We start from the raw sequence: 26,754 nt of genomic DNA, 5'->3' as shown, positions 1-26,754 counted from the left end.
TTAGATGGAAAACCTCACACAAGTAATAATCTAACAGTACATATTCTCGTGACTATAATTTATCATACTCTATTTATTGAAGTGACAGTTCCTTACGTGTAAACTTCAGGTTCTCCAAGCACTTTCAGAATTTGTAAGTTTGATTTATACAAGTCCAGGGGAAATCGCTGCATAATCACTTTAAGGTGACAGGAATATAATTTGAAAAATTCAGAAAATATGAACTCAATCTATTTTTGTGGAACAGTTTTCTTTAGGCATAAAAATCATACTTATATGTACGCAAGGCAAATGTTTTAGGCATATAAAATGTCCATTAAGAGAAGTGAACATGTTTGAAAAAAAAGGGATCCCTGTCATAGAACTACAACATCCATTACAATAAAGGAGTCTGAGTTAGACAGGCACACCCCCTTCCTTTCTATTTCCTCTGCATTAGGCAGTAGTTTCAAATGAGGGAAAGATCTATAGCTGTTTAAAGAACTGACACGGGAACTACACATTCACTTTTTTGCAAAAAAGATAGTGTTTTTTGCAGTAGATAGGAAATAAAATTATGATTCATTCATTTTCAAGAGGAATGAGCAATCTAAATCTCACTTTAAAAACAGAAGAAAATATTTTTTCTCTCATCCTCACATTATTTAATCTATTATGAGTAAAACCCCTTTATCACATCACCCTTTTATGTTTGATGCGCTATTTTTTTTTTCCTTTAGCTATTCTCACATTTCAATCAGGGAAGCTGAAATCCCAAGTCAAATCTGAACGTGTTCACATGTCTGAACTCAAGCTGATAACATCCAAATAGTGGAGGAGGTGAGATCTTTCCAAAAACAAACATAATCAGCTCAGTCACTCTTCTCTCTTTTTTGGGGGTGGGTGAGTAGAGTCCTTAATCACACAAACAACATCCCTGTTACAGATTATAGTATAATAGACAGCAATATACTATTAGCATATATGGACCTATAATATCATCTATTTGAGATGGTAAATATAATTATGCAATTTTCATAATATGTATCAATATATTATGTTTCACTATCCTATTAAAATTTTGGTTTACTCAGTGACTGATTTATGCTCATTTTCATTTAGGCAGAGTAGAGACTTTTATACTACTTGCCAAAGTGGCATTAGTAACCATGTTCAGGTCTTGTTTCTGAAGGTCCCTATCATGTATTTTCTTTAAAAGTGTCAAATAAAATCAGTCATTAGGGTTTTTTTGAGACATTTTTAAAGTCATTTCTACAATGAGGTTCTTAAAACTTTTTTAAAAGTTGTATATAGTATCTACATGAATTAATGAAGTCTGTAGTATTAATTCAAAGAAAGAGGCAGGACATTAATTAGACTCATGACACTACGGTATGATCCAATGAGAACCGACAGCCAAGTTGTAAAGCTCTTTTAAGAAGAAACTGTATCTTATTTTTTTGCCTACGCAGATCTTAAACTGCAAAAAGACTTATCCTATTATTATTATTATTATTATTATTATTATTATGACTATTATTTGACAGAAGCAGGTCCTCTGTATGGGTATCCAAGTTCCACACTGGTGCTTCCAATTTGCATTTTGGTGAATGTATTTTTAAGAAGCCACACAATAGGAGATTGGGCTGCCCTGTTGAATTCTGAAAGCTTACTTTCATTTGTTTTGCTGCAAGTGTTGATTTAATTATACTGCATTATTATCAAAGCTGTATTATGTACTTTTTTATTCCTTTTACATGTGTTTGAGGTGAAGACCTTGGCTTTGTCTGCAAACGGTGTGTTTCAAGTTATTCCTTAAGTACTAAATAATAAAGAAAAGAGAAGAAAAGATTTTTTTAAAAGATAGCAGACAGTGATCACAAGGTAAAGGGTTAAATGTAAGATCTCCAAGAAACATTTTGAAGTTGATTAAGACTCCAGCTTTGCATTAAACAGTATCGCTTCCACATGAGTTGCTGCTAATACCGTTAAGGAGCAGCTTGAGAGCCCAGTGCGCCAGTGACCTCCTTCACCCTCCAGCCACCCACCGGGCCTTCCTGATTAGCATTCTACCTGGTTCTCTGAGGAATTCCCATCATCCCCCAGGAGCTCATTCCGTACTTCGTCACTGTAGGCGATCCGTGACCTTTTCTATAAAACAAAACAAAAAGGGAGAGAGTGAGAGGGACGTTAGAAAGTAAAGGCTTCCAAGCTTTATTGGTATCAAGACTGATCTCAAACCTCGAGAGCCCCCTAATGGAAACCTATTGGCTACAATCTGCACACCAAAGTTGTGTAAAGTTCCTGAACTTGATAAGTTTCATGTAAATTAGAAGTTTATAAGATGCCAATAATGAAAGGAAACTCTGCGTTGTGTATTCTCTTCATAAACGCATCCGAACTTGTATATTGTTCCGTACATCGCCATTCAAATAAGACCACTAAGCTGAAAGAAATACAGCTATATAACTGCATGTCTGTTAAACTCACTAGATTGTACTTAAGACAGGAGTATATGGTTTGTTTTTTTTTCAATATTGTGGCAGGAAATGGACATCACAAAGCTTTCAATTTAGGACTTTAAAAGTCTCTAATACTAGGATAATAATTATATCTCCAACTATACTCTGCAATGCCTAGAATAGCACGTCTATATTTCTTTCATTATTATGAAGCTACTAACCAGAAAGAGAGGGAATTTAAAGCCCCTCCCCTGTACAAACAATAATTTAAATGTCTCCCAGCTCTCTATAAATAATGGCCTAAGGAAAAGTAATGAAAGTGTGTGTGTGCATGTGTGCATGCATGCGTGCATGTGTGTGTCTGGTAAAAGAAACTAAATTTCTCAGTCACAGTAAATAAAGGCAAGTAGGCTATGAGTCAACTTTTCACAGTCCCAGTAAATAAAGACAAGTGGGCTATGAGTCAACGTTTCACACCCTGAAAATGTGTTTTACAAGAAATATACCCCTCTCTATAAAGTCAGAGGGACATGTCTGCAAGCAATTCATGAATTATCTAAATGTATACACATTTGGAAAAGCCAAAAGACTGAAAATTCGTTGGGAAGCTAAAGTGTGGGCCTCAGATCCCACTTCAGTGTCACTATTTCAGACCTAAATTCAGATTTGCAAGTTACTCTGTTGTCTTTTCTGCTTCAGAATTCACTGAGAAAACTACTCCATTAAAAAAATGGCAGCTGGGGGGAGGGGGGAGGGATAGCATTGGGAGATATACCTAATGCTAGATGACGAGTTGGTGGGTGCAGCGCACCAGCATGGCACATGTATACATATGTAACTTACCTGCACATTGCGCACATGTACCATAAAACCTAAAGTATAATAATAATAATAATAATAAAAGGAAAAAATAAAAAAATAAATAAAATAAAATAAAAAAAAAGTGGCAGCTGGAAAACAGTAATCTCTTCCTCACTTGGGGGTCTAGAGTTTGGGACTTAAAATTTCTTACTTGTTCAACTGTGATCTGAAAAGTATTGTAGTTTAAAAGGACTATCAATAATTCCCGAGCAGATGTCAGCAATATGATTTTTAAATTAGATTTTAAACTAGTGAATAAGCAACACTGCTTGACCACATAGAGATCATAACACCTTAAACATCAAACATATTACATTTGAATGGAAAAGAACCTTAGACAAGAACAACCAATAGACTTTAAATCATTCTGAAGTTACAACTTTTCCCAATTGGGGTTCCTTATCTTAACCACAAAACACAGAAAATTATTTCAGTAACTATGTTTATCAATTCTCCCAAGGATGGTACATAAGAAAAAAATGTAGTTCATTACATATATTTGAAGACAAGTCTTAAGTCTCTGGCAGAACCCGGTTGAAAAGGCTGAATAGAGTAGAAATAAAAATAAATAAACCTAGACATTCCTTTGCTTTTTAGGGAAAAAAGTAAGTTTCATGGAATTCTAAAGGTAGCTCTGGTTAAACTGACACTGGAACACTGGGGTCCTGACTCACAGCTCAGTGCTCATTCTACCACACAAAAGTTCCTCTTCATTCTATTACCTTTAGAGTGACTCAGGAAAAAGGCACAAGAATTGCAAAATGTTTTGATATTAAGGAGACAGTGGTATCCACTCCCTGCCCTGAGTCTCCACCCTAACCCCCATTTTGCCGACACAAATGCATATCTTATACCTTGACTTCTGCAGTAAGTCTCTAAGTAGATAAACAAAACCAACAATGTTGCAGAGAGGAGGACAGAGAAAAGAAGCCAAGTCCTCAGCATGAAGTCAGTAAAGATATCTACATCAGATCTCTCAACAATTCAGTAGTGACCCAACTCAGTCATTTGTGAACATGCCAGACTTTTGACCATCGCACACAGCATATATTAAGCCTGGTTCTCTTATTGTATTTACTGAAGCCATTATTAATTAGCTATTTCTATTGACTTCATACAGAATTGCATTCAAAAATGCTAAATTATCAGGGCAGTCCACTTCATGGCCTTAATACAATATTTAGATCAAGCCAAAGCTTGCTTTTGCTCATTTGGAGTTCCTACTACAGTAGTTTCAAACTAGCTAAGCAAAAGTATTTTACAGCATTAAAGGAAATGAGAACCTTTAAACAGGCTGTGGTATCAGAGCTGCCTTTTTAATTATTCATCTCATCACTATGGGGGACTAAAACATTCCACAGTATGCAAGAGGATCATATGGAGATTGCTTTTGTTTTTCCCTTTTTTCACCAAAATACCAACAAATTGGCGTTGATTGTTCAATTACATTATAGTCTTATTTTGATTTACTATACTTCAAAAGGAGAAAATTATAAATGTGTATCCCTAAATATCGAATCTTGTTTTGGTTAGAATCCACTGCTTTTAAAAACCAGCAATTAAGAGTGTACATGCTCAGCAACAGAGGAGAACTAAGGCTTTATCCACAGTTGAAGGGTGGTCCCTATAAATGTCATTCTTTACCATTGGGATGGTAAAAACTGGTTGTTTGGATGGCTTTCTGGATATAATTAAGTAAATGATATGCTGAGTGTAACCAAGTGTTCTCTGACAGGACTGACTTTTCTTAAAGAATGAAAAGACAACTCATTTCGAATATCAGAAATACTTCCTCATGAGCATGACACAACAATGCTGAAAACTGAACTCTTTATATGTGAGTTTCATTTTCCAAACAAAACAAATCAAGACTATTTAAAAAAAAAAACTAATTATATTTAGATGCCCAACATTGGTATTTTCTCATAATTTTTTACGACTTAAAATTTTAAGTAAGCTGATTGTGCCCAACCATAACTTAGCCTGCAAGATCATCATTAAACTAACTGAATACCAAAAAAGGGGAAAATTCCTTTGAATGACAAACTGCTTGTTTTATGGATAATTTTCCTCTAAAACATCAATAAATTATGTTACCTTTTATGGAATTTAAAAAAATCTCATGCTACATTAATAAGTACCTACACAATAATTTAATTTGGAAGATTCAAAGTTAATAAAACTGAAGCATTTACTGTAGCTTGATAAACTTCACTAAAATATTTTTTCTTTATTATCAACGGTATAAAATTTGTACTTTAGCCAAATGCAAACATGAGAATTTGAGCTGGAAATGTCACACATTCAGCTACAGTTTGAAGGAACCCAATTCATAATGCATTTTATAAATAGTTAATGACTTCTATACATAAGCTAACCAGGCAAATCAAGAAATTGTCAACATTTTTAGTCTTAGTTGTCAGTTACCACTGTCTACTGGTGCTTTATATGTGGCTTCTGGAGAAGACAGAAGCTCTATGCAGTTCGTAATCTACTGCAATTTCTGGTCTGTACCATAAGAGTAGAAAAGCTTCAGCTGACAATACTTGCCACACACACACACACAACATACACAGAGTTAAATACAAGAGTACTCCTCACTTTTAATTGTGTGTTTGTGTAAAGTTTACTTCTTCTAACTTACATACTTTGGTAGACTACATGGTTAGAAAGAAAATCTACAGACTGTACATGAACTGTAGAAAAAATATGACAAATAAACAACTGATTGTTACCTCTAAGAAGTTAGATGCACAAGTTTCAATGGCTATTTTAAACTGATGACACAAGTGAGTTATGAATGCGAGAATTTTGGATTCAAGGCGATTTTCAATTTTTACTTGGTATATGAACAGGTCCTTTGCATACTGATTGGCTGATTTTCTTAAAGCCAAGTTCAAACAGATATGCTTGCTTAGTTCTGTCTGGAAATTTGGCTTGAAACAATCTTTCTACTTGACCCAAGCCTTGACATTTCCCAACTGAACTGAATGTGTTCCTGGACAGGCACTGCTAAATTAGAAACAAAACGAATTAACTTAGCTTAAACTAATTAAAAACTGTGATCTGTGGTACCGCCTCCTGTATGATTCTACATGTGAAATAGAGTATACGTAACCAGAATGAGGATTCTACAGCCCAGAACTAGCAAAAGCATAACAATGAATTTGGTTTATTACTAAAGCGTATATGAGAATTTAATTTCCATGGCGTGCACATGGCAAAGCAATTGCTTAAATTGCCTCACCTGGGAATTTAATACAATGTTATCATCAGACCAGCCACATTGTAAATAGATTTATAATGCTTTCCATGTGCTGTACTCTGTTGCATATGAATTAAGTAATGATCTGGTATTACAATAAAATCAGCTAGTTCCCACACCTGGCAGACAGGATATTTCACTAAATTAATACCCACACAGCTACATCACAAGGCATAGGAGAGGAAACCATCTCAAAGGCATTCGACTTGAGTTTTACATGGGATGCAAATACTCGATGGCTATGTAGAATGTCACTACATTGAATGTGGCTGCTGAAGACAATCTGTTTCTAACATCTGTATCAGAGAATTAAGACGTTCTCATTCCCATTCGATTTTGGCCTAATTTTCTTCATTCAGCACTTTAATTACTAATCAGCAATCCGCAACATTCACAAACACTAAGCAAGCCCTTTATTCTAATCTATGTGCTGCAGACAGCCAAATAATTGATACAGAGTGCAGTATGGTTTTGGTAAGTAATGAAAGAACAGCTTGTCCTACTTCCTAATCAAATGGGTCTATAGAAGAAATGGTTAATAGATTTCTCCATAGGTCTAAAACAAATTACCCAGTCTGGCCAGACTTTTCCATTGCTTCTACATGTCTTTCAGTCTCCATATATTTAATAATGCCTAAGGTTACCAGGTGATACATCTATTAAAAATTGCATGCTTTCATAGCCAAAGAATTTAACTGCTCCAAAGAATTTAACTGCTCCTGTTATAATTAACACTTTGGGATATCTACAGAAAACCATGAAATTATATTGATTAGTTAGTCATATAATTGCTGGCATTCATTTCTTACCTAATTTTATCTGGTTCTAATTAAATAATATCATACTTCTGTAATGCCCAGATGGCATTTTCTAAAATGCATCTATCTTTGGCACCAAGTGTTCCATTTTTAGCCTCACTTCTATTTCTCATGGACAATTTCAGCTTTTCAGCCACACACCACCTCTGCACCAGGACTCAAAAAGGCTCATCAATCCAGGACAGAAAGCTTACATAGTCCAGAAAAAAATTAAATGGAATTTATGAATTTTTGTTTATCACAGTGTTCTCCATGCTGTATTAATTTCTAGCAAAAAGCAATTTAAGGTTAAAACATGTATCATACTACATGGCTTAGGTAAAGGTAAAGAAAACCGTTAGATAAATGTTTGATCCCTGGAACATTGTTAGGATGGATGGAAAAGCACAGGGTACTAAATGAAAAGAACAGAGAGCATTTCAATATGTGATCTTGGTCAAATTAAGTTTTCTGAGCATCAGTTTCTTCATCTCTAAAATAATGGTATAGTATTTATTTCCTAGGGCTGTTGTGAAGATTTAAATGTTATCAACAAATGCAGACCTACCCTAACACCTTGTATATGGTGACCTCCAGAGCATGTTCAACTAAATTGTAGTTGATAATACTGGAAAGGATGCAATAAAACTAGTAGGCATACATGGCTGAAAGCATAAATTATGCATCCTTCTTAAAAAATCATTTGCTAATACATACCAAAAATGGCTTTAAAAATCTGTATTATTTAGATCCTGTAATTCCACCATACTGTTTTGCCTAATTCCTTATTTTATGGTGCTGTAATTTTTGGATGGCTTCCAATAGTAAAAAATTTTACTGCATTTTTTTAATGCTATCAGAGAAAGTAAGTTCCAATCTGTTTCTTCTATGTAGTCATTCCTCTAAGTATGGCTTGCTCTTGCTCAAGGGACTGTTTAGAGTTAAAGGTCAAGCTCATTCGCTGGAAGGTGCACATGCCTCATGTCACCAATACTGCAGCATTAATAAAGGGAAAGCACACTTTGTGTCTATCATAAACTCATGGGCAATGGACCATATGCAAGCCACCAGAGAAAAAATACTAACACACCCTGCTGCAAGGCTACCAACAGAGCTGGAAAGTAGGTTACCATGAGACTGCCAAAATAATCCATTGTTCTTTAGTATGAAACACCAGAAAAAAAATTAAAAATTAGTTTAAAAAAATTTTGTCTTTTTATTGTAATCACTCTCATTTATTATTTTTGCTTATACTTTCAAACACATTTTCCATGTTCAAAATGGATATTTATGTTTTGGCTATAAACAATAAGATAAATTATACCACATTTCCCCTAAACTACTTTTTAAAATTTAGCTATAATATCATATGTGAATATTTATATACATATCATGAGGTTTTTTATATATATATACATATATATATATACACACAAACATATAGAGACTAACAAACCCATTTGCAATCCATATGGAATAATAACTATGTTTACAATGCTAGGACAGACTTTTATTTATATTAGGAACTCTGCCCATATTGCTGCAATATCATTTAATGATTTGCAAAACAGACAGCCCAGAAATTATGCAACTGCACTTCTTCATTTCCTCTTCCAGCATTTCTAAACTTTAGCCTGTAATTTAAATTTAGCATTAATGTTTCAAAAGGCAACATAAGTTAGTATCATGGCCCCACTTGCTTGCATATGCTTGCAGTTTATGACTTTTGACACTGCTATCGAATACGGTGTAGCTGTGTCTTAAATCATGTTAGCTTGTCAATCAACAATTAAATTACTTCATTCAGAAAATCAGCTCATGATAGAATGCCCAGATGTTGTTGTCAGCATCTGGAATAGTGTAAGTATGCAGTGGAGGAAATCTCATCCTTTAAAGTCTTTTGATACATAAAATAAAATAACTCCATAGACTCTACTTGAAATAATCAAAATATCAAAATGTTTGTTATTTTGCTTATTAATGATTTATAAATACACTATACACCCCACTGGAAAATGTTACTCTGATAAATAAATGTTTTGCAATAGATGCTTCATTTGTATTTTAAAATAAACTACTGCAACAAAGTATATAAGTGTATACAATTAATTCTTATAATGCTAGTTTCTCTATATCATCTGCCTAGCATTGGGAAGGAAAAGGGGTCATTCATTGAAAATCTGTCCATCGTCACAGTTTCAAGTGATCTAGACATCCAAGAACAAGTTATCCTGAGGATTCTCTGTAACTGACCCTAAGTTATCACATGAGGCTTCATCTAGATCAGGCTGCAAATTTAAAGACAGGGGTTCTAAGCCAGATGAATGATCTATCCAAGGCCACGGAGCTGGGAAAGACGGGGCAGAACAAGGACAGAACCCCATTCCTCAATGCCAGTGTTCTTTTCACTTTATTACACCGCCACAACAGGCTGGAGTCCCCTTACCTTCATTCTCCAAAGCCATGGTTGGATGCACGATTCACCTAGTTCTATCAACTTATCATCAGCTAATTAGTCTAAAGGTTTTGTTTCTGGTCACCCTTCTCTAAAAACAAACAAACAAACCTTTATATGTTGTTATCAACAGCTAGAATACTGGACACCAATCGAGATCAAGGGTGCTAAATGCTTAAGTTAAACTGTTTTATTTGATAGAATAAAGCATCTGATCTCAGAGGGTGCGTCATAACCACACCTATGGGTGTTATTTAGGCACGTTTCAAGATTAATCTTTAAAGGCTGTACCATAAAGCAACAATAGCCTACCTATGGCCCAGAGAGGAGCCGCACCAGCTATTAAGATGTGTTCAGAACTGCTTGCTTACTCAGAAAATCTGGTGACTCCTGGTTACTTTAAAATTCTAGATTGGAATCAGCCATCTCATAGGCACACAATTTTTATAACCTATTTTCCTGGTACTTACTTTTGGACCCATGTTGTGACAGATTATTTATTATAGACTATGCTGTGTTATAGTGAGGTTATAGGGTTCATAATTCAGAGATATACAATGTCTTTTAATGTTTTATGGATACAGCCAATAAAACTATGATGTTTAGGCAATCTAAGAAAATTATTCTAGCCCAAATTTTCTATGAAAACATTTTGATGGTTACTTCTATACTAGGGTGACCCAAAACAAAATATAATGAATATGAAACTTCATACCTCATTCATAAATAACATATTCTTCCTAAAAGATTCTCCATTTTCAGTTGAATAAAATAAAATCTTGCCTACTCAGATGTTTTGCTTCATCAATTAAATGTTTTCTTGTGTATCTTCAATGTTTCACCCTCTACTGGTTCTTTCCTTTATGGTAGGTATATCAACACTTTTAAGTGTATCCCAGCTTTACACATTTTAAAGAGTTATGTCATATATATATATATAGATATACATATATATATGTATATATAGATATACACACACACATAGAGAGAGAGAGAGAGAGAAAGAGAGAGAGAGGGAGAGAGAGATATGAGGTCTCACCATGCTGCCCAGGCTGGTCTTGAACTCCTTGGGCTTAAGCAATCTTCCTATCTATGCCTCCCAAAGTGCTGGGGTTACAGGTATGAGCCACAGCACCTGGCAGTTATTTCATTCTACATTACTCTCCCCCAGCAAATGCCAACCTCTCTTTATGCTTCCCTTCCTAGTGAAGCTTCTTAACCCATTTATGCCCAGTGTTCCATTATTGGAACGCTAAGCTTGTGGGAGTTATTTATATCCTACCGCTCAAGGTCATCGCAAAGTTCTGATTGTTCACAAAAAAAATTTGCAACCTCCAGCATAAATGGGTTAATAGACTATTTTACATGCAATAACTCCATTTATTCATGTCTCAGTCATTTCTCAGCTTATTGTAAACTGGATGCCTTCCTACCAGTCTGCAGGTCTTCTAAAGACCTCTAATGACTTCCTAGTTGTCAAAATTACTGGCCATGTTTTATAAATGAAATTTTTATTTTATGATTGTTTAAGGTTTATAAAAAGGTTGCAACAACAGTGCAGAGAGTTCCCGTATAACCCACACCCAGTTTGTCACAATTAATAAATTATTCATAATTATTAATTAAATTCATCCTGTTTTTCAGATTTCCTTAGCTTTTACCTGACGTTCATTTTGTATTCCAGGATCCCATCCAAGACTCCACATTATATTTAGTAGTCATGACTTCCAAGGCTCCTTTTGGCTGTAGTAGTTTCTCAGACTTACTTGTTTTTGATGACCTTGACAGTTTTGAGGAGTGGTGCTCAGGTATTTTGTAAAATGTGCCTCAATTAGGATTTGCCTGATATTTTTCTCATGACTAGATTGGAGTCATATATTTTCCGGAGGCAGATGACAGAAGTAAAGTGCCACTTTGATCACATCATATCGAAGCTACATACGATCAGCATGACTCATCACTGTTGATGCTGACCTTGATCACTTGGCTGAGGTAGTGTTTATCAGGTTTATCCACTGTAAAGTTACCCTTTTCCCCTTTCCATGTTGTACTCACTATGCATTAGCTCACATGTAAGGAGTTGGGAATTAGGCTCCACCCCTTTGAGGGCGGAGTATCTACATAAATTATTTGGCATTCTATTGCATAGGAGAATTTTCTATTCAATCATTAGTCAATCATCTGTTTATATCAGTCTGGCGTCATGGCTATTTATTTTATATTCTGGGTTATCATCCTATACTACTTCATTTCTTTTGTTGCTCAGATTGTGCCAATTTTAGCTGCAATGGCCACTTTTCAGTCCTTTTTCAGGTCTGACCTCTTGATAGTACCTGACATTGTCGCCCACTTTCTCCTTAACAGATTCAGCACCACACTCCCTTTGAATTCCTCCTATCCTTGGAGGAATTGTGCTTCTCTTTCTCAGTCTCTCCTTCTTAGTCTCCTTCATTGTAAATTCTCTCACGATCTGCCCATGAATGCTGGTGTTCCCCTAGGTCTCCATCCTTAGCCCACTTCTCACTCATCTGAGTGATCTCATTCATACCTATTGTTCAAACTATCACCTAGGAGCTGGCAAAGATGTTTTCTGCATATTCCACTACAAATCCAATTCCTATTGAGTACCTTAAATAATATAAAGGCATCTCAGGCTTAACAAAGACAAAGTAGAATATTATCTTTCTTTTACCGAATGCTCTACCTCCTGTTTTCCCTAATGATGGATAGTATAACCATGCACATGATATTCTTAGATAAAAACCTAAAAATTATCCCACTCTGTCCTTCCCTACACAAATCCAATCAATCAGCAGGCCCTATCAATTAAACCCTTATTTTTCAGAATATCTACAACTGGGGCCCTTGGCTCTATTTCCAGTATGTTTGTTATCTTATGCATTAGTCCCCATTCTTTCTTTATAACTGTTATTAAGATATATTTCTCATCCTTCTTTTTATATATGAATTATATTTGGGAGATATTTGGATGGAAAGACTGACATGTTTTTGGCAGAGGTAAGCCAATAGGTCCAAAGTCTCAGCTCCTTATTTTGGGCAGACAAGGAGTTACCTTTTCTAACAGAATATCAAAGCTACAAATGAATAATTGTCTAAAAATATAACTTATTTCAGAATAGAAACATTAAAATAGAAAGCAAATATATTCAACAAAAGCCAATATACTATGGGAAAATGGTAAGCAACCGACCACTCTTCAACTTTATAAGTCAATACCACATTTTTCTTTAATTTCAAATATAGGCATATCTCATATCTGCTGTTTTATTGTTCTCATGAGTTAGATATTCCCATTTTTTATTATGTAGAAGCTAAAAGACCACCATTTCAAACGAGATGATGTGCATGCATATTTCTTCTTTGTTTGTCTGATTTGTGGACCTGAGGAATATGGATTACCTCTGTTATCTGCACAAGAAGCTCTGCTACAAGCCTGGCATTCAGTTTGCTTTTATCTCTGAGACCCCAAATTGTACTGTTAGGCAACAGAGGGCACTTATCTAGATTGAACTGTCATACAAATAGATTTTTGTCAGCCATTCAATTTGTATTGGCGAACATGCCAACAAAAACAAAACCCAGCAATTTAAAACAACAATCCTATCCTCTAGTGACAGGAACAAATTGCTGCATTTCAAATGAATAAGAATTACTATAGATCGCACATCTTGTATCTGGGTGCTACAGGAAGAAAAATGTTCTTGGAACTAATTCTGTATAGTTTTTCTGGCCGTAGTCTAATATAAACCAAGCACATAGTATGCCTAATACTAATAAACATACAAAAAAAAGCCACGAACAAAAAGGAATTAATTATTATCTGAGGAGAATGAGGCTGCCTAATGAAGTTCCAAGTCAAAATTCAGTGGCTAGATGAAGGTGACATTATGTTGCATTTTGAATCTGTTCTCTGATCTATGGTCCCTCCAGGAATGCAGGTAGTGCCTCTGTCCACAAAACAGTCAATTTGAGAAGTGAGACCATAATTCTCCTTAGGCCTAAATTGATTCTGGCTCTATGTCTTCAATATCCATAAAGAACAAGCAAAAACTAGTAAATGGACCTCACCACAGTTACACTATATCTCAGGCTATCTGGAAGAATATTCAGAGTTTATCTATTCAAAGTTGATGTTAACATCAAACACTAAAGATATTGATAATTGATAATTAAATCAATAAAAAATAATATAATTTTCACAATTGAAAATAATGTCTACTCATCAATATCTAAAATAATTAATTTCCTCCTCTATTATGTTTATTTGAGTTGAATCCTGTTCCCTTTCTATAAGCCATTCTGATCTTTTATAGCTAATCCTTCAGTGAAACCCAGTCTTGGACTTGTGGAATCATAAACTATTTTAAGAGAAATAAGCAAATGTGTAAATTTGGCCCTATGATTCTGCATCAAGCTGAAACAGAAAATAAATAAGGGTAAAAAACTTCACTTGAACCCATGTAATTTTACTAAACAAATCTAATTAGTTCAATTTTTCAAACATAAATATTTACATTTTAAAATGTTTTCTTATATTAAAATTAGATAAGAATTTAGTGCTTGCAAAATTCTGAAATATGTCACTTGGTAAAGCTGTAGCATTATATGTTACAGCAACAGGGACTTATGTCAAGACTCAAGACTTTACCAAAGAACAACTGCAAAAAATGATATACTCCATACACAGGCATGAAAAGGACCTCATTATTGGTATTTAAAATAGGTAACAGGACCAAGGCAAGGTGAAACATAATGCTTCAAGTTACCGCTACATTTTGTTAAATAGTAGAGCTATCTGACAATAAAACATTTTTACTTCAAAGGAAGTTATAAAATTATATTACTTTAAAAACAAGAAACAACATACCAATACTTATGGGACGCAGCAAAAGCAGTCCTAAGAGGGGAGTTTATAGCAATGAATGTCCATATCAAAAAAGAAAACAACAGATAAACGATCTACTATTACAGTTCAAGAAACTAGAAGAAGAAAAATAAACTAAGCCCAAAGTTAGCAGAAGGAATGAAATAACAAAGATGAGGGCATAAATAAATAAAAAAGAGACTAGAAAAACAATAGAAAAAAATCAATGATACCAAGAGTTGATATTATGAAAAGATAAACAAAATAAACAACCCTAGCTAAAGACTAGCTAGAAAAAAAGGAGAGACTACTCAGGTAAATAAAATTAGAATGAAAGAGGAGACATTACAACTGAAATACAAAGAATCATAAGAAACTACTATGAACAATTACATGCCAACAAATTGGATAATAGAAGAAATGGATAAATTCCTAGGCACATATAGCCTACCAAGACTGAAGTAGGAAGGAACAGAAAATCCAAACAGAAAAATAACAAGCAAGAAGATTGAATAAGTAATAAAAAGTCTCCCAACAAAGAAAATTGCAGGACCGACAGCTTTCACTGCTGAATTCTACCAAACATTTAAAGAAGAACTAATGCCAATTCTTCTCAAACTCTTCCAAAAATGTGAAGTAGAGGGAATATTTCCAAATGCATTTTATGAGCCTAGCATTATCCTGATATTAAAGCCAGACAAGGACACTACAGGGAAAAAATATATACATCAATATCTCTAATAAACATCGATGCAAAAATCTTCAATAAAATATAAGCAAACTGAATTCCAGAATACATTAAAGGAATCATTCACCATGATCAAGTGAGATTTATTCCAGAGATACAAGGATAGTTCAATATATGCAAATCAATAAATGTGATACAACATATTAACAAAATGAAGAATAAAAATAATATGATCATCTCAATGAATGCACAGAAAACATCTGACAAAATTCAACACCTTTTCATAATAAAAAACCTCAACAGATTAGGTATACAGGGAATGTACCTAAACACAATAAAGTCTATATATATAAAACCCATAGCTAAAATCATTCTCCATGGTGAAATGTTAAATGCTCTTCCTTTAAGATCAGGGATAAGACAAAGATGCCCACTCTCACCTCTTCTTTTCAACATCGTACTTAAGTCCTAGCCACAGCAATTAAGCAAGAGACAGCAATTAAAGGAATCCTAATAGAAAAGGAAGAAGTAAAATTATCTCTATTTACTGATGACATAATCTTACATATAGAAAACCCTAAAGATGCCACCAAAAAAATGTTAAAACTGATAAATTCAGTAAAGTTGCAGTATATAAAATCAACATACAAAAATCAATAGTGTTTCTATATACTAATAACGAGCTAATACAAAAAGGAAATTAGTAAAACAATTCCATTTGCAATAGCAACAAAAAATTAAACACTTAGGTATAAATGTAACCAAGGAAGTAAAAAACTTGTATACTGAAAACTATAAAATACTGATGAAAGAATTTGAAGAAAACACAAATACATGAAAAGATATCTTGTGTTAATGGACTAGAAGAATTAATACTGTGAAAATGTCCACAATGCCCAAAGCAAGCTACAGATTCAATGCAATCTCTATCAAAATACCATCAATCAGTCTTCATAGAATTAAAAAAAATCTTAAAATTATATGGAACCAAAAATGAATCCAAATCTCCAAAGCAATCCTGAGCAAAATGAACAAAGCTGGAGGCATTACATTATCTGACTTTAAAATATCTTACAAGGGTATAGTAATCAAAACAACATGATATTGGTATAAAACTAGACACATGGACCAATGGAACAAGAGAACCGAGAAATAAAGACATATTCTCAGCCAACTGATCTTCAACAAAGCCCACAAGAACTTACACTGGAGAAAGGACTTGCTCTTCAATAAATGGTGCTGGGAACATCAGCTATCCATATGTAGAAGAATGAAACTGTACCCCTATCTCTCACCATATACAAAACCAATTCAAAGTGGATTAAGGACTTAAACACAAGACTCCAAACTATAAAAATACTAGAAGAAAACCTATGGAAAATTATTAGGGACATTGGTTTAGACAAAGAATGTATGACAAGATCTCAAAAGCATAGGTAATAAACCAAAAACAGACAAATGGGACTTAATTAAGCTAAAAAGCTTCTGCACAGCAAAAGAAATAATCAACAGAGTGAAGAGAAAACCTGTTGAATGAGAGAAAACACAAACTATTCATCCAACAAGTGACTAATATTCAGAGTATATAAGGAACTCAAACAATTCTACAGGAAAAAACAAATAGCCCCATTTGAAAGTGGGCAAAGTATATGAATAGACATTCTCAAAAGAAGATACACAAATAGCCAACAGGTGTATGAAAAAATGCTCGATATAACAAATTATCAAAGAAATGCAAATCAAAACCACAATGAAATATTCTCTTACCCTAGTCAGAATGGGTATTATGAATGAAAGGTAACAGATGTTGGTGAGGATGCTGAGAAAAGTGAACAGTGTTGGTGGGAATGTAAACCAGTACAGCCACTGTGAAAAACAGTATGGAGATTTCTCAACAAACTAAAAATAGAAGTACCATTCGATCCCACAATCCCACTACGGAGTATCTACCCAAAGGAAAAGAAATCAATGTATCAAAGAGATAACTGCAGTAGCATGTTTATTGTAGCACTACTCAAAAGCAAAGAAATGACATCAACCTAAGTGTTCATCAACAAATGAATGGATAAAGAAAATGTGGTACATATACACAATGAAATCTTATCCAGGCACAAAACAATTGAAATCATGTCATCTGCAGCAACATGGATGGAACTGGAGGTGGTTCTCTAAAGCAAAGTAAGCCAGGCACAAAAAGACAAATATTACATGTTCTCATTTATATGTGGGGACTAAAAAATTTGATCACATGGAGGTAGACAGTGGAAACATAGGTAACAGGGTCTGGGAAAGGTGAATTAGGAGGAGGAGGGAGGATGAAAAGAAGTAGGTTAAAGGGTGAACATTCAGTAAGATAGAAGGAACAAATTCAACATCTGACAGCAGAGTAGAGTGAATATACTTAACTTGGGTGGTAGACACCATAAATAACCTGAATTGAACACTATGCATTATACAGATAAGTAAAAAATCTCACATGAGCCAGGCGTGGTGGCTCACGCCTGTAATCCCAGCACTTTGGGAGGCCGAGGTGGGCAGATCACGAGGTCGGAGATCTAGACCATCCTTGGCCAACATGGTGAAACCCTGTTTCTACTAAAATACAAAAAATCAGCTGGGCGTGGTGGTGCACTCCTGTAGTCCCAGCTACTTGGGAGGCTGAGGCAGGGGAATCACTTGAACCCAGGAGGCGGAGGTTGCAGTGAGCTGAGATCACGCCACTGCACTCCAGCCTGGTGACAGAGCAAGACTCTGAAAACAAAACAAAACAAAACAAAACAAAACCTCACATGTACCCCATACATTTGTAAAGATTAAATAAATAAATAAGCAAATGGAGCAAAATGCTAACAAATGGTAAACCCAGGTAAAGTGTGTACGTTCTTCTTTGTACTTTGTACTTTTCAGCAAGTTTGAGATTATTTTCAAATACAAAGCTTAAAAAATGATCTAAAAATGAAAAGATGAGCAAAAAAGGGGGCAAAGGTCCCTGGTAAGCTAATTTTCAACAAGTCACTAATGTCTGAGATTAGCGAATATCAAATAAATCCTTGATGAACTGATAGCTAATGTTAAACAAAAACATAGGACCATGATTTCTTTCAAATTCAGGCAATTTAAACTGTTAATTTTTACCCCATATGATGCTGTTTTCCTTTTTTAGCAATAAAATATGAGATTTTATTTGTACAGTTTTAAATTAGCAACATACTTTTATTTTTTATTTCACCAGTTAGTATGGATTCCAAATCATCCATGGTCAGAGAAGTTCAAAGTTATCAGTTCAAAATAAAAGAGTATTCCATACCATTTAAAACTGTTTGGCAATAAAGTATGAATTCTTTTTCTCCTTCGTTTAGCTATGATTGCTTTTGTGGTGGTGGTGGTGGTGGTTTTTTCGAGTCAAAGCCTCACTGTCGCCCATGCTGGAGACCAGTGGCACAGTCATAGCTCACCGAAGCCACAACCTTCCAGGCTCAAGCAATCCTTCCACCTCAGCCTCCTGAGTAGCTGGTACTACAGGTGCATGCTGCTACAATCTGCTAACTTTTTAATTATTTTTTTAGAGATGGGGTATTACTATGTTGCCCAGGCTGGTCTTGAACTCCTGGCCTCAAGCAATCCCCCATCTCAGCCTCCCGAAATGCTGGGATTACTTCCATAAGCCACCACACCAGGTCCACTTTATTCTAAATTAAAAGTTTTGGGGACAACAATTCTAAATTAGGTTGCTTAACAGATAAGAATAAATGACAGATTGATGTTTATACAAATAATGCCCAGAAGAACTTAATGCAAATCTCACTGGAATGCTTCAGCAATAACCAAAGATCTTTTACCATGCTCTTAGGTCATTGTCTAACGTTCTTGAAGAGAATACACACTTTCAGGTAGACATGTGCCCAGTAAACTTTAACTCGATTTGGCAACTAAGATATTGCTGATCTGTCTAATTTTGACTGTGATAGCACTGGACAGGGATTGAATGTAATTCTAGTCCTTGCAAAGAACACAGCAGATTTTGGCGTTCTATAAATATGCAATAATAATGGGACCTTAGGGCTAGAAGGGACCTTGAGAGGTCCTTTAGGGTGCCTTGCTCCCTCACAGCATCTTACACTGAATGTATCTTAGAAAGACCTCAGGAAGGAGGTCCCTTACCTTTCACAAAGAAGCTTACCAACCATCACTGGTTACTGGCAGGAATGATTTTTCTAAATTAAACTTAAACCTATGGTTCTACAGCTGCACATGCAGTAGAGATCAACAAACAGCTGCTGACCATACTTGGCATAATAGCTCTTCACAGACATGAAGACACTTAACAACTCTACAACTTTCCATCCAGGGAAAATGATCCCAGGACTTTTCTTCATCTGTCTAATTTTCCAACTCCTCTGACAGGCACTCCCCAGAATTTTCTCTGAATTATCTTTAGGCATGGTAGCCCCAGTTGGACCCAGAGATGAACATTAGTAAACTCTTCCAGAGTCTCACATGAACCAAAGGGCATTCAATCTTAACTCCTGATATGTAAACTGGAAGAGGGCATTCCTTTTTGTTTTTCTTATTTTTGCTCTAATTATATTTCATATTGTAAATGCACCTTAATTTTTAACTGAGTTTTGGGGCTACTTTCTACCACTCCTTTAAATTTGTTTTCTTGGCTGGTATTTTCTTGCCTTTAGAAGAAACAATATTATAAAGCAGAAAGGCCTCAGATTTGGGCAACTGATGAGCCTGAGTTCAAATTCCAGCTTTGTCCTTTTAAGCGGTGATTAAGAACTCATATGGACTTCAGGTCTAGCTAAGATAAAGTTAATAAAGCAGCAATTATAGCACTTAGAACGTACTAGGAATTAAAAAAAACAACTACTCTGATTATAACAATTATTATTGAGAATGCCAGCAAGTTTATCCTCTAGCATACAAAACTGTGTTTGCCTCTGAGCTCTTTATTTTAATGTGGCCTCAAACACTCATGTCCAACACAGCCACTTTAGTCCCAATTCCAGTTAGGACCCAAGCTCTCCTGACTAAAAAGACCAGATGGCTACTCTATTCCAGTTCTTCTTGGCTCTTGTGACTCAAGTTTGTCTCCCAATTTTGGTCTTTTTGCTTTTGACATTATTTGCTTGTATCTGAGCTTGATTTTCTCTGCTTTGAGCCTTCAATGTTTTCTGAGGATTTAGGTTCCCATTCACCCTTTGGCTCTGTCCCTACAGGAGAAAGTACTTGTATATTTTATCCTGAACTCTGAAGAATTCAGACAGTAAAAAACATAAAAACTTCAAAGATAGTGCACTTCATTATCAGCACATGATTTAGTAGTATGAATTAAACAATAATTCAAATTCCAGTTTTGCTATTTATTACCTGTGTGGCTACAGAAAGGGTGTCTAACCATTCTTAGACCCAGTCTACACATCAGCATAGAGGAAACAAAAATGCATACTTGGTTGTCATATTAAGTGGGACTCACAATATGAACACAGCTTCATAAGTTAACAGGTTCCCTTGAAGTCATCATTTTGTCTCTCCTACCCCCTTGAATAGAATAGATGGATGAAAAACAAAAACAAATATACCCTGAATTCTCTATTTCTGGCAAAACTATAAAATAGATATTATTCACAGACTCCAAAATATGTGGAGAGGTATCCAAAAGCCAATGAGATCATGCACAAGCCACTTGGTGAAGGTGACAAAGAGCATGAAAAATAAGAGTGCTCAGCAATAGATAAGCTTGAGAAGCACCAGCCAAAATATACTTCGTAAAGATGAGGGACTTGTTCGGAAGCACAAAATCTATTTCCTTTGTTTGAAACAACAAACGTGAGAACAGGTTCAAGCTGGTTGCTGGCAGAAGCGCTCCTAGACACGGTTTGTTCAGAGAAGCAGAAGAGGCAGGGCTATGTAAAGAATAACACAGGACTTCTGCTTCCCAAAGGATATAGAAAATCACAATAGACTTATTGTTTGCACCTTAACAAATACAAGCTGGAGAAGCCACAAAATCATAGTTTTGAAAATCTATCAGAAAGCTGATGACACAAAGACACCTAAAGAAACTACATTCCAGAACATCATGAACCTTTTTCTTAAAGAGAAGAGAGCCACAGCTGTTCTCATTCATGGTGGAGTGGGGGAAATCTCTACAGATCGAAGTAAGAAGAAACCAGCCAAACTTCTGGCAAACTTTTAAGGGCTGGCATTAGACCTGGCACAATAGATTAGGATCTCAAGGAGCCTGAGCCACAGAGTGAGGTAATAGGGTCAACCAGCCAATGCTTTTTCTATAGTTCATCATTGAGTGCTCAGAGCATGGTAAAAGAGCTAAGAGAGATGCCCCCTGGGTCATGCGAGACCTCTCCTAATTTTAAGCCAGCTCTCTGAAGGAGGGGTGCAAGGCAGCAGAACTAAAGGAAGTCCGTGCTAAGTGCTCTGAGATCTTGGGTATAGTATAGGCTTGAGGGTGGTGGGAGGGGGCGGAGGAGCTGATGGAAACCTATCTGACGCATTCTGGCATTTCAGCCACCAAAAGTTAGGGTGGAAGGGAGGCACAGAAGGGCTGAGAGAAAATATTCTGACGCATTCAGAATCTTCAAAGGGTGTAAGGCAACTACATTTCTAAGGTTTAGTCTATGCAGCAGGGCAGAGAGAACTCTCTCAAGGTGCAGAAAGCCAGGAGCATGACTAGAGAATATAGGGAACTTGCCAGAGACCCAAAAAGCAGTGGTGCTATAAAGCACAGGAAAATCTCCCTGCGGCTCAGCTGAAAAGCAGAAAAAGATCTCTGGAAACTCGCCAGCATTTGGAGCTTAAGCGATGCTGAAAAGAGAATCCTAACTCCAGCCTAAAGACATCTGAATTAAACTGAAGCTTAAAAAGCTGCACACAGTCCAACTGAAGATTGGATTGACTTAACCCTTCCATTCTGATGCCTGAAACAAAAGTAAAACTTTATTCAAAACCAAAAAAGGCAAAACAACTGCTCCCCTACTTCATTCTCTACTGTACTTTTATATCAAATACTTGACACACAATCAAAAATTCCAAGATGCATGAAGAAGCACAAAAAAAACCCCCACAAAAAACAAAAAAAATACAGCTTTAAATACAGAAAGAAGACAAAGAAATTGTCAAACTAAAATTCAATATCTAGTGAATATATCATTCAAACATGATGATGAAATAAATAAATGTTTCAGACAGATAAAAGCTGCAAGAATTTACCTCCTACAGAACTACCCAGAAGTACTAGAAATGCTAAAACCAGTTCTTTAACTGAAGAGGAATGACACTCAATGGAAATGAGATTTGCAAGAAGGAAAAAAGAACTCCAATAAGAGTAAATACTTGGGTAAATATAAAAGACTTTTTCTGAGCATATGTCATGAATCTCATAGCATATGTAGAAGTAAAATAGAAGACAACAAGAGCAAAATGGTGAGAGACAGGTGAATGGAATTCCAGTGTGTAACGTCTACATTATCCAGGAAGTAATATGATATTGTTTGAAAGTAGACTGCAAAAACCCAAAGACTCACACTGTACTCTCCACATGAACCACTAAAAAATAACACAAAATGGCATAATAGCCCATCTCATCTGTGGGGGATGTATTCCAAGACCTCCCTGTGGATGTCTGAAATCTCAGATAACACCAAACCTTATATATACTATAGTTTTCCCTACAGTCATGTGTTGCTTAATGTTTTGGTCAATGACGAACCACATATATGAAGGCAGTCTCATAAGATTATAGTACCACATTTTTAGGGTACCTTTTCTATATTTAGATATGTTTAGATACACAAATACGTATCATTGTGTTACAATTGCCTACAGTCTCCAGAACAGTAGTATGCTGTACAGACTTGTAACCTAGGAACAATAGGCTAGACCATCTAGGTTTGTTTAAGTATACTCTAGGACGTTCACACAATGAAATGGCAACGACACATATTTCTCAGAACATTCTCCTGTTGTTAAGCAACACATGGCTGTATATACATACCTATTATTAATTTTATTTTATAAATTAGGCCAGTAAGAGACTAAAAACAATAATACAATATCTTATTATACTACACTATGGATAGCTGAAACCACAGAAAGTGAAACTGTAGATAACAGGGGACTACTATATAACTAAAATGTTAATAATTAAGATAGAACAGAATATTAAAAACTATGTGATTTAAATTAGCCAGGCATGGTGGCACACACCTGTAGTCCCAGCTACTCAGGAGGCAGAAGTGGGAGGATTGCTTGAGCCTGGGAGGTTAAGACTACAGTGAGCCGTGGTTACACCACTGCATTCCAGCCTGGGTGACAGAACAAGACCCCATCTCAAAAAAAAAAAAAAAATTATGTGATTTACCCACAGAAGGCAAGAAGTAAGCACCAAAGGAATAAAAAATAAGCGTATACCATAGTTTATGCACAGCCACATATATGTTAAGTATATCTCAATAAAGCTGTTTTAAAAAAAGACAATAAAGTGACCACTAACACTACTATTATTTAACATTTTACTAGAAATACTAGCAAGCACAATTAGATTAGTAAAAGAAGTTAGAAGCATAGAATTGGAGGGGAAGAGGTAAAACCATCATTACTTACAGACGACATAATTGTATATCTCAAAAATTCAAGAGAATAAACTGAATTGCAAACAGTAAGTGAATTTAATACAGTAGCATGCTACAAAATTAAAATATAGAAATCAAGTCATACAAACAACCAGTGAGAACATATAGTGGAAGAAAAGTCCTCATTTAAGGTAAAAACATTAAAGACAAGCCAACCAGGATTAAACTTAATTTTTTATAATCCTGAGGTGCAAAAACCCTTTGCAACTATGACTCTAAAAGCATAACTAAATAAGATTAATAATTTCAACTATATAAAAAACAAAAATGTTCAGCAACATGCAGAATAAACATAGGATAAATTTAGTGTTTGACTAAATGAAATAAAAGACATAATAAACTGGAAAAGTACATGCAGATTTCATCTTTGATAAGGAACAATCTTCAAAGCATTAAAAAAAATAATAGAACTTGACAAAAGAAATCAACAACCAATCCCCACACCCCCCCCCACCAAAAAAACTAGTAAAGCATAAGAACAGTTTCTGAAAACATATAAAAAGACATTCCATCTTGCTCATAAAAGCTAATAAAAACTACGGTGGCCTCCCCTTTACTCCTATTAGTTAACCAATATTCAGAAGTTTGATACTTCATTTTATAACTGATAATTCAATTTGCAAGTAACCAATATCTCCATGCAATGCCAGGGTCATGTAAATTAATACATCCCCCATAGAGGACAACTATGAAAGAATGATCAGTATTGCAAATCCATATATTCTTTGAATAAGTAATTCTACTTCTTAAGAAAAATGTCCATATGAAAAATGACATAGTTCAGAGTTATTCATTTCAGCAGCATGTGCAATAGCAAAAGCTAATTCACATGGATTGGTTAAATAAATTTGGTACATCCATACAATGGGACCATTAAGCTATAAAAAAAAGAATAAAAAAGCTCTTTATATGTTGAATGGAAAGTTCTCCAAGATCGACTGTAAAAGCAGGGTGTAAAATAGTGTGTATAGCATATGCTGTCTTTTGTGTGATGTGCCATTTTGTTGTTGTTTAAAGCAGGGTCGGGGGAGAATATATGTTTGTATTTGCTTGTGTATATTTAAAGAGAATCTGTAAAGATACACAAGAAATTCGTAACAGTAGTTACCTGGGTTGGAGATTTGGGAGGAGGTTGGAATGGCAAAATGGGATAGGGAATAGAAGTGGAAGGGAGAGTTTTCCTTATACATCTTTATAATCATCATAACTGTAATCATTTTCATCATACTGGCAGAACCATCTCTAGCATCTTCCAGGTAAGTTTTCCAACAGTGCAACAAGAATTTCAGGTTGTATTTTTAGAACAACTTTTCAGCAGTATAGTTTAAATGATGGGGAAATTTCAGGCATGAGTTCAAGAAAAGTTCCAGAACAGTGAGATCTTTTGGACCATGGAGCAGTTTCTCAAGGGAAAAAGAAGGAATCCCCATTTTTGACTCATTTCGTAAAATGGCAGAATGCTGAAACCTGTGCCATGGAGAACAATCACACTTTGGCCCATTTAAGAAGGAATAAGGAATCCAGTGAATCTTATCTATCCCGTTTCTGCAGATCTATGACATCATACATATATGCATTGGGTAAAATAAGAAATGGTAACTAATGGCCCAAGAGATTACAACAGAAATGCACTATTCCACGTAGATAGCAACAAGCAATAAAACTTTCAAAACGGACCAATTAGTGATACCAGATGATTTCTATCATATACTCCACAAGAATTAAACATTAATATAATGGTTGTCCTCTTAAAATTTCTACCAAGGCCACCAACTGTTAGTTGAAGAAAACTTAGATAATTTATTTAAAGAAGACATTTGCTCAAAATCAAAATTTTAATTTTAGATTTCACTAATTACAAAATTAGTAACTTACCAAAGGAGCATCTTCTGTCTTCTTAGGAAAAACAACAGGCAGCAAGAAAATTTGTTTGCTTTCTTTCAGAAGTGAGAGAAAGCCTAAGCAATTGAAATAAAAAGCACATTCTATATGATGTTAAGTGAAATAAGTCAAGCACATGAAGGCAAATATCACAAGTTCTCATTCCTATGTGGGAACTAAAGAAGTGGATCTCATGAAGATGGAGAACAGATTGGTGGTTACCAGAGGTGTAGAAGGATAGGAGGAGAGGAGGATGAAGAGGGGTTAATTAATGGGTACAAATATACAGTAAGATAGAAAAAATAAGACCTGGTGTTCCATAGATCAGTATAATGACTAGAGTTAACATTAATCTACTGTACATTTCAATATCACTAGAAGAGAATAATTAGAATGTTCCTAGCATAAAGAAAAATATTTAGGGTGATGGACATCCCAAGTACCCTGATTTGATTATATAAATATATAAAATTATCACATGTACCCTGAAAATATGTACATCTATTATGTATCAATAAAAATAAATAAACAAACACACTCCAAACTTCTATAAAACTCTTTGTTTGTTCCTAAAGAATCACTATGTAAAAACATGGAATTCAGTTACTTGAAGGATACCAACACTAGAAACAGAATAATGAAAAAGAAGTCAAAGTTAATTATGATAAAAGAAAGAAGTTTAATCCTAAATTACCATTTTTTAAAAAGCACACAGGGTTATATAGGGTTAGAGTTTACACTTTCTTGAAAAGGTCACGATCTCCCCATCCTTGAGGAAGCTGGGGACATTTTATTCCAGTGGCTAGAGCCAACACTAATAAAGA

The 26,754-nt window shown here is 35.2% G+C and overlaps 1 protein-coding gene across 11 annotated transcripts in view; it reads right to left on the bottom strand.

The window, feature by feature from the left end:
• Positions 1-26,754, bottom strand: part of VTI1A (vesicle transport through interaction with t-SNAREs 1A) — a 436,058-nt gene that overhangs the window by 354,380 nt on the left and 54,924 nt on the right. For all 11 annotated transcript variants that reach the window (XM_054503165.2, XM_054503170.2, XM_054503169.2 and 8 more), the window contains exon 4: positions 2,053-2,130. In XM_054503165.2, the coding sequence (XP_054359140.1) occupies positions 2,053-2,130 (78 nt within the window). The remainder of the gene's footprint in view (positions 1-2,052; positions 2,131-26,754) is intronic.

Source organism: Pongo pygmaeus, chromosome 8, assembly GCF_028885625.2.
Source record: "Pongo pygmaeus isolate AG05252 chromosome 8, NHGRI_mPonPyg2-v2.0_pri, whole genome shotgun sequence".
Taxonomy (NCBI): Eukaryota; Metazoa; Chordata; class Mammalia; order Primates; family Hominidae; genus Pongo; species Pongo pygmaeus.
Note: the sequence above shows the minus strand (reverse complement) of the source record. Positions and strands in the feature narration are given on the sequence as shown.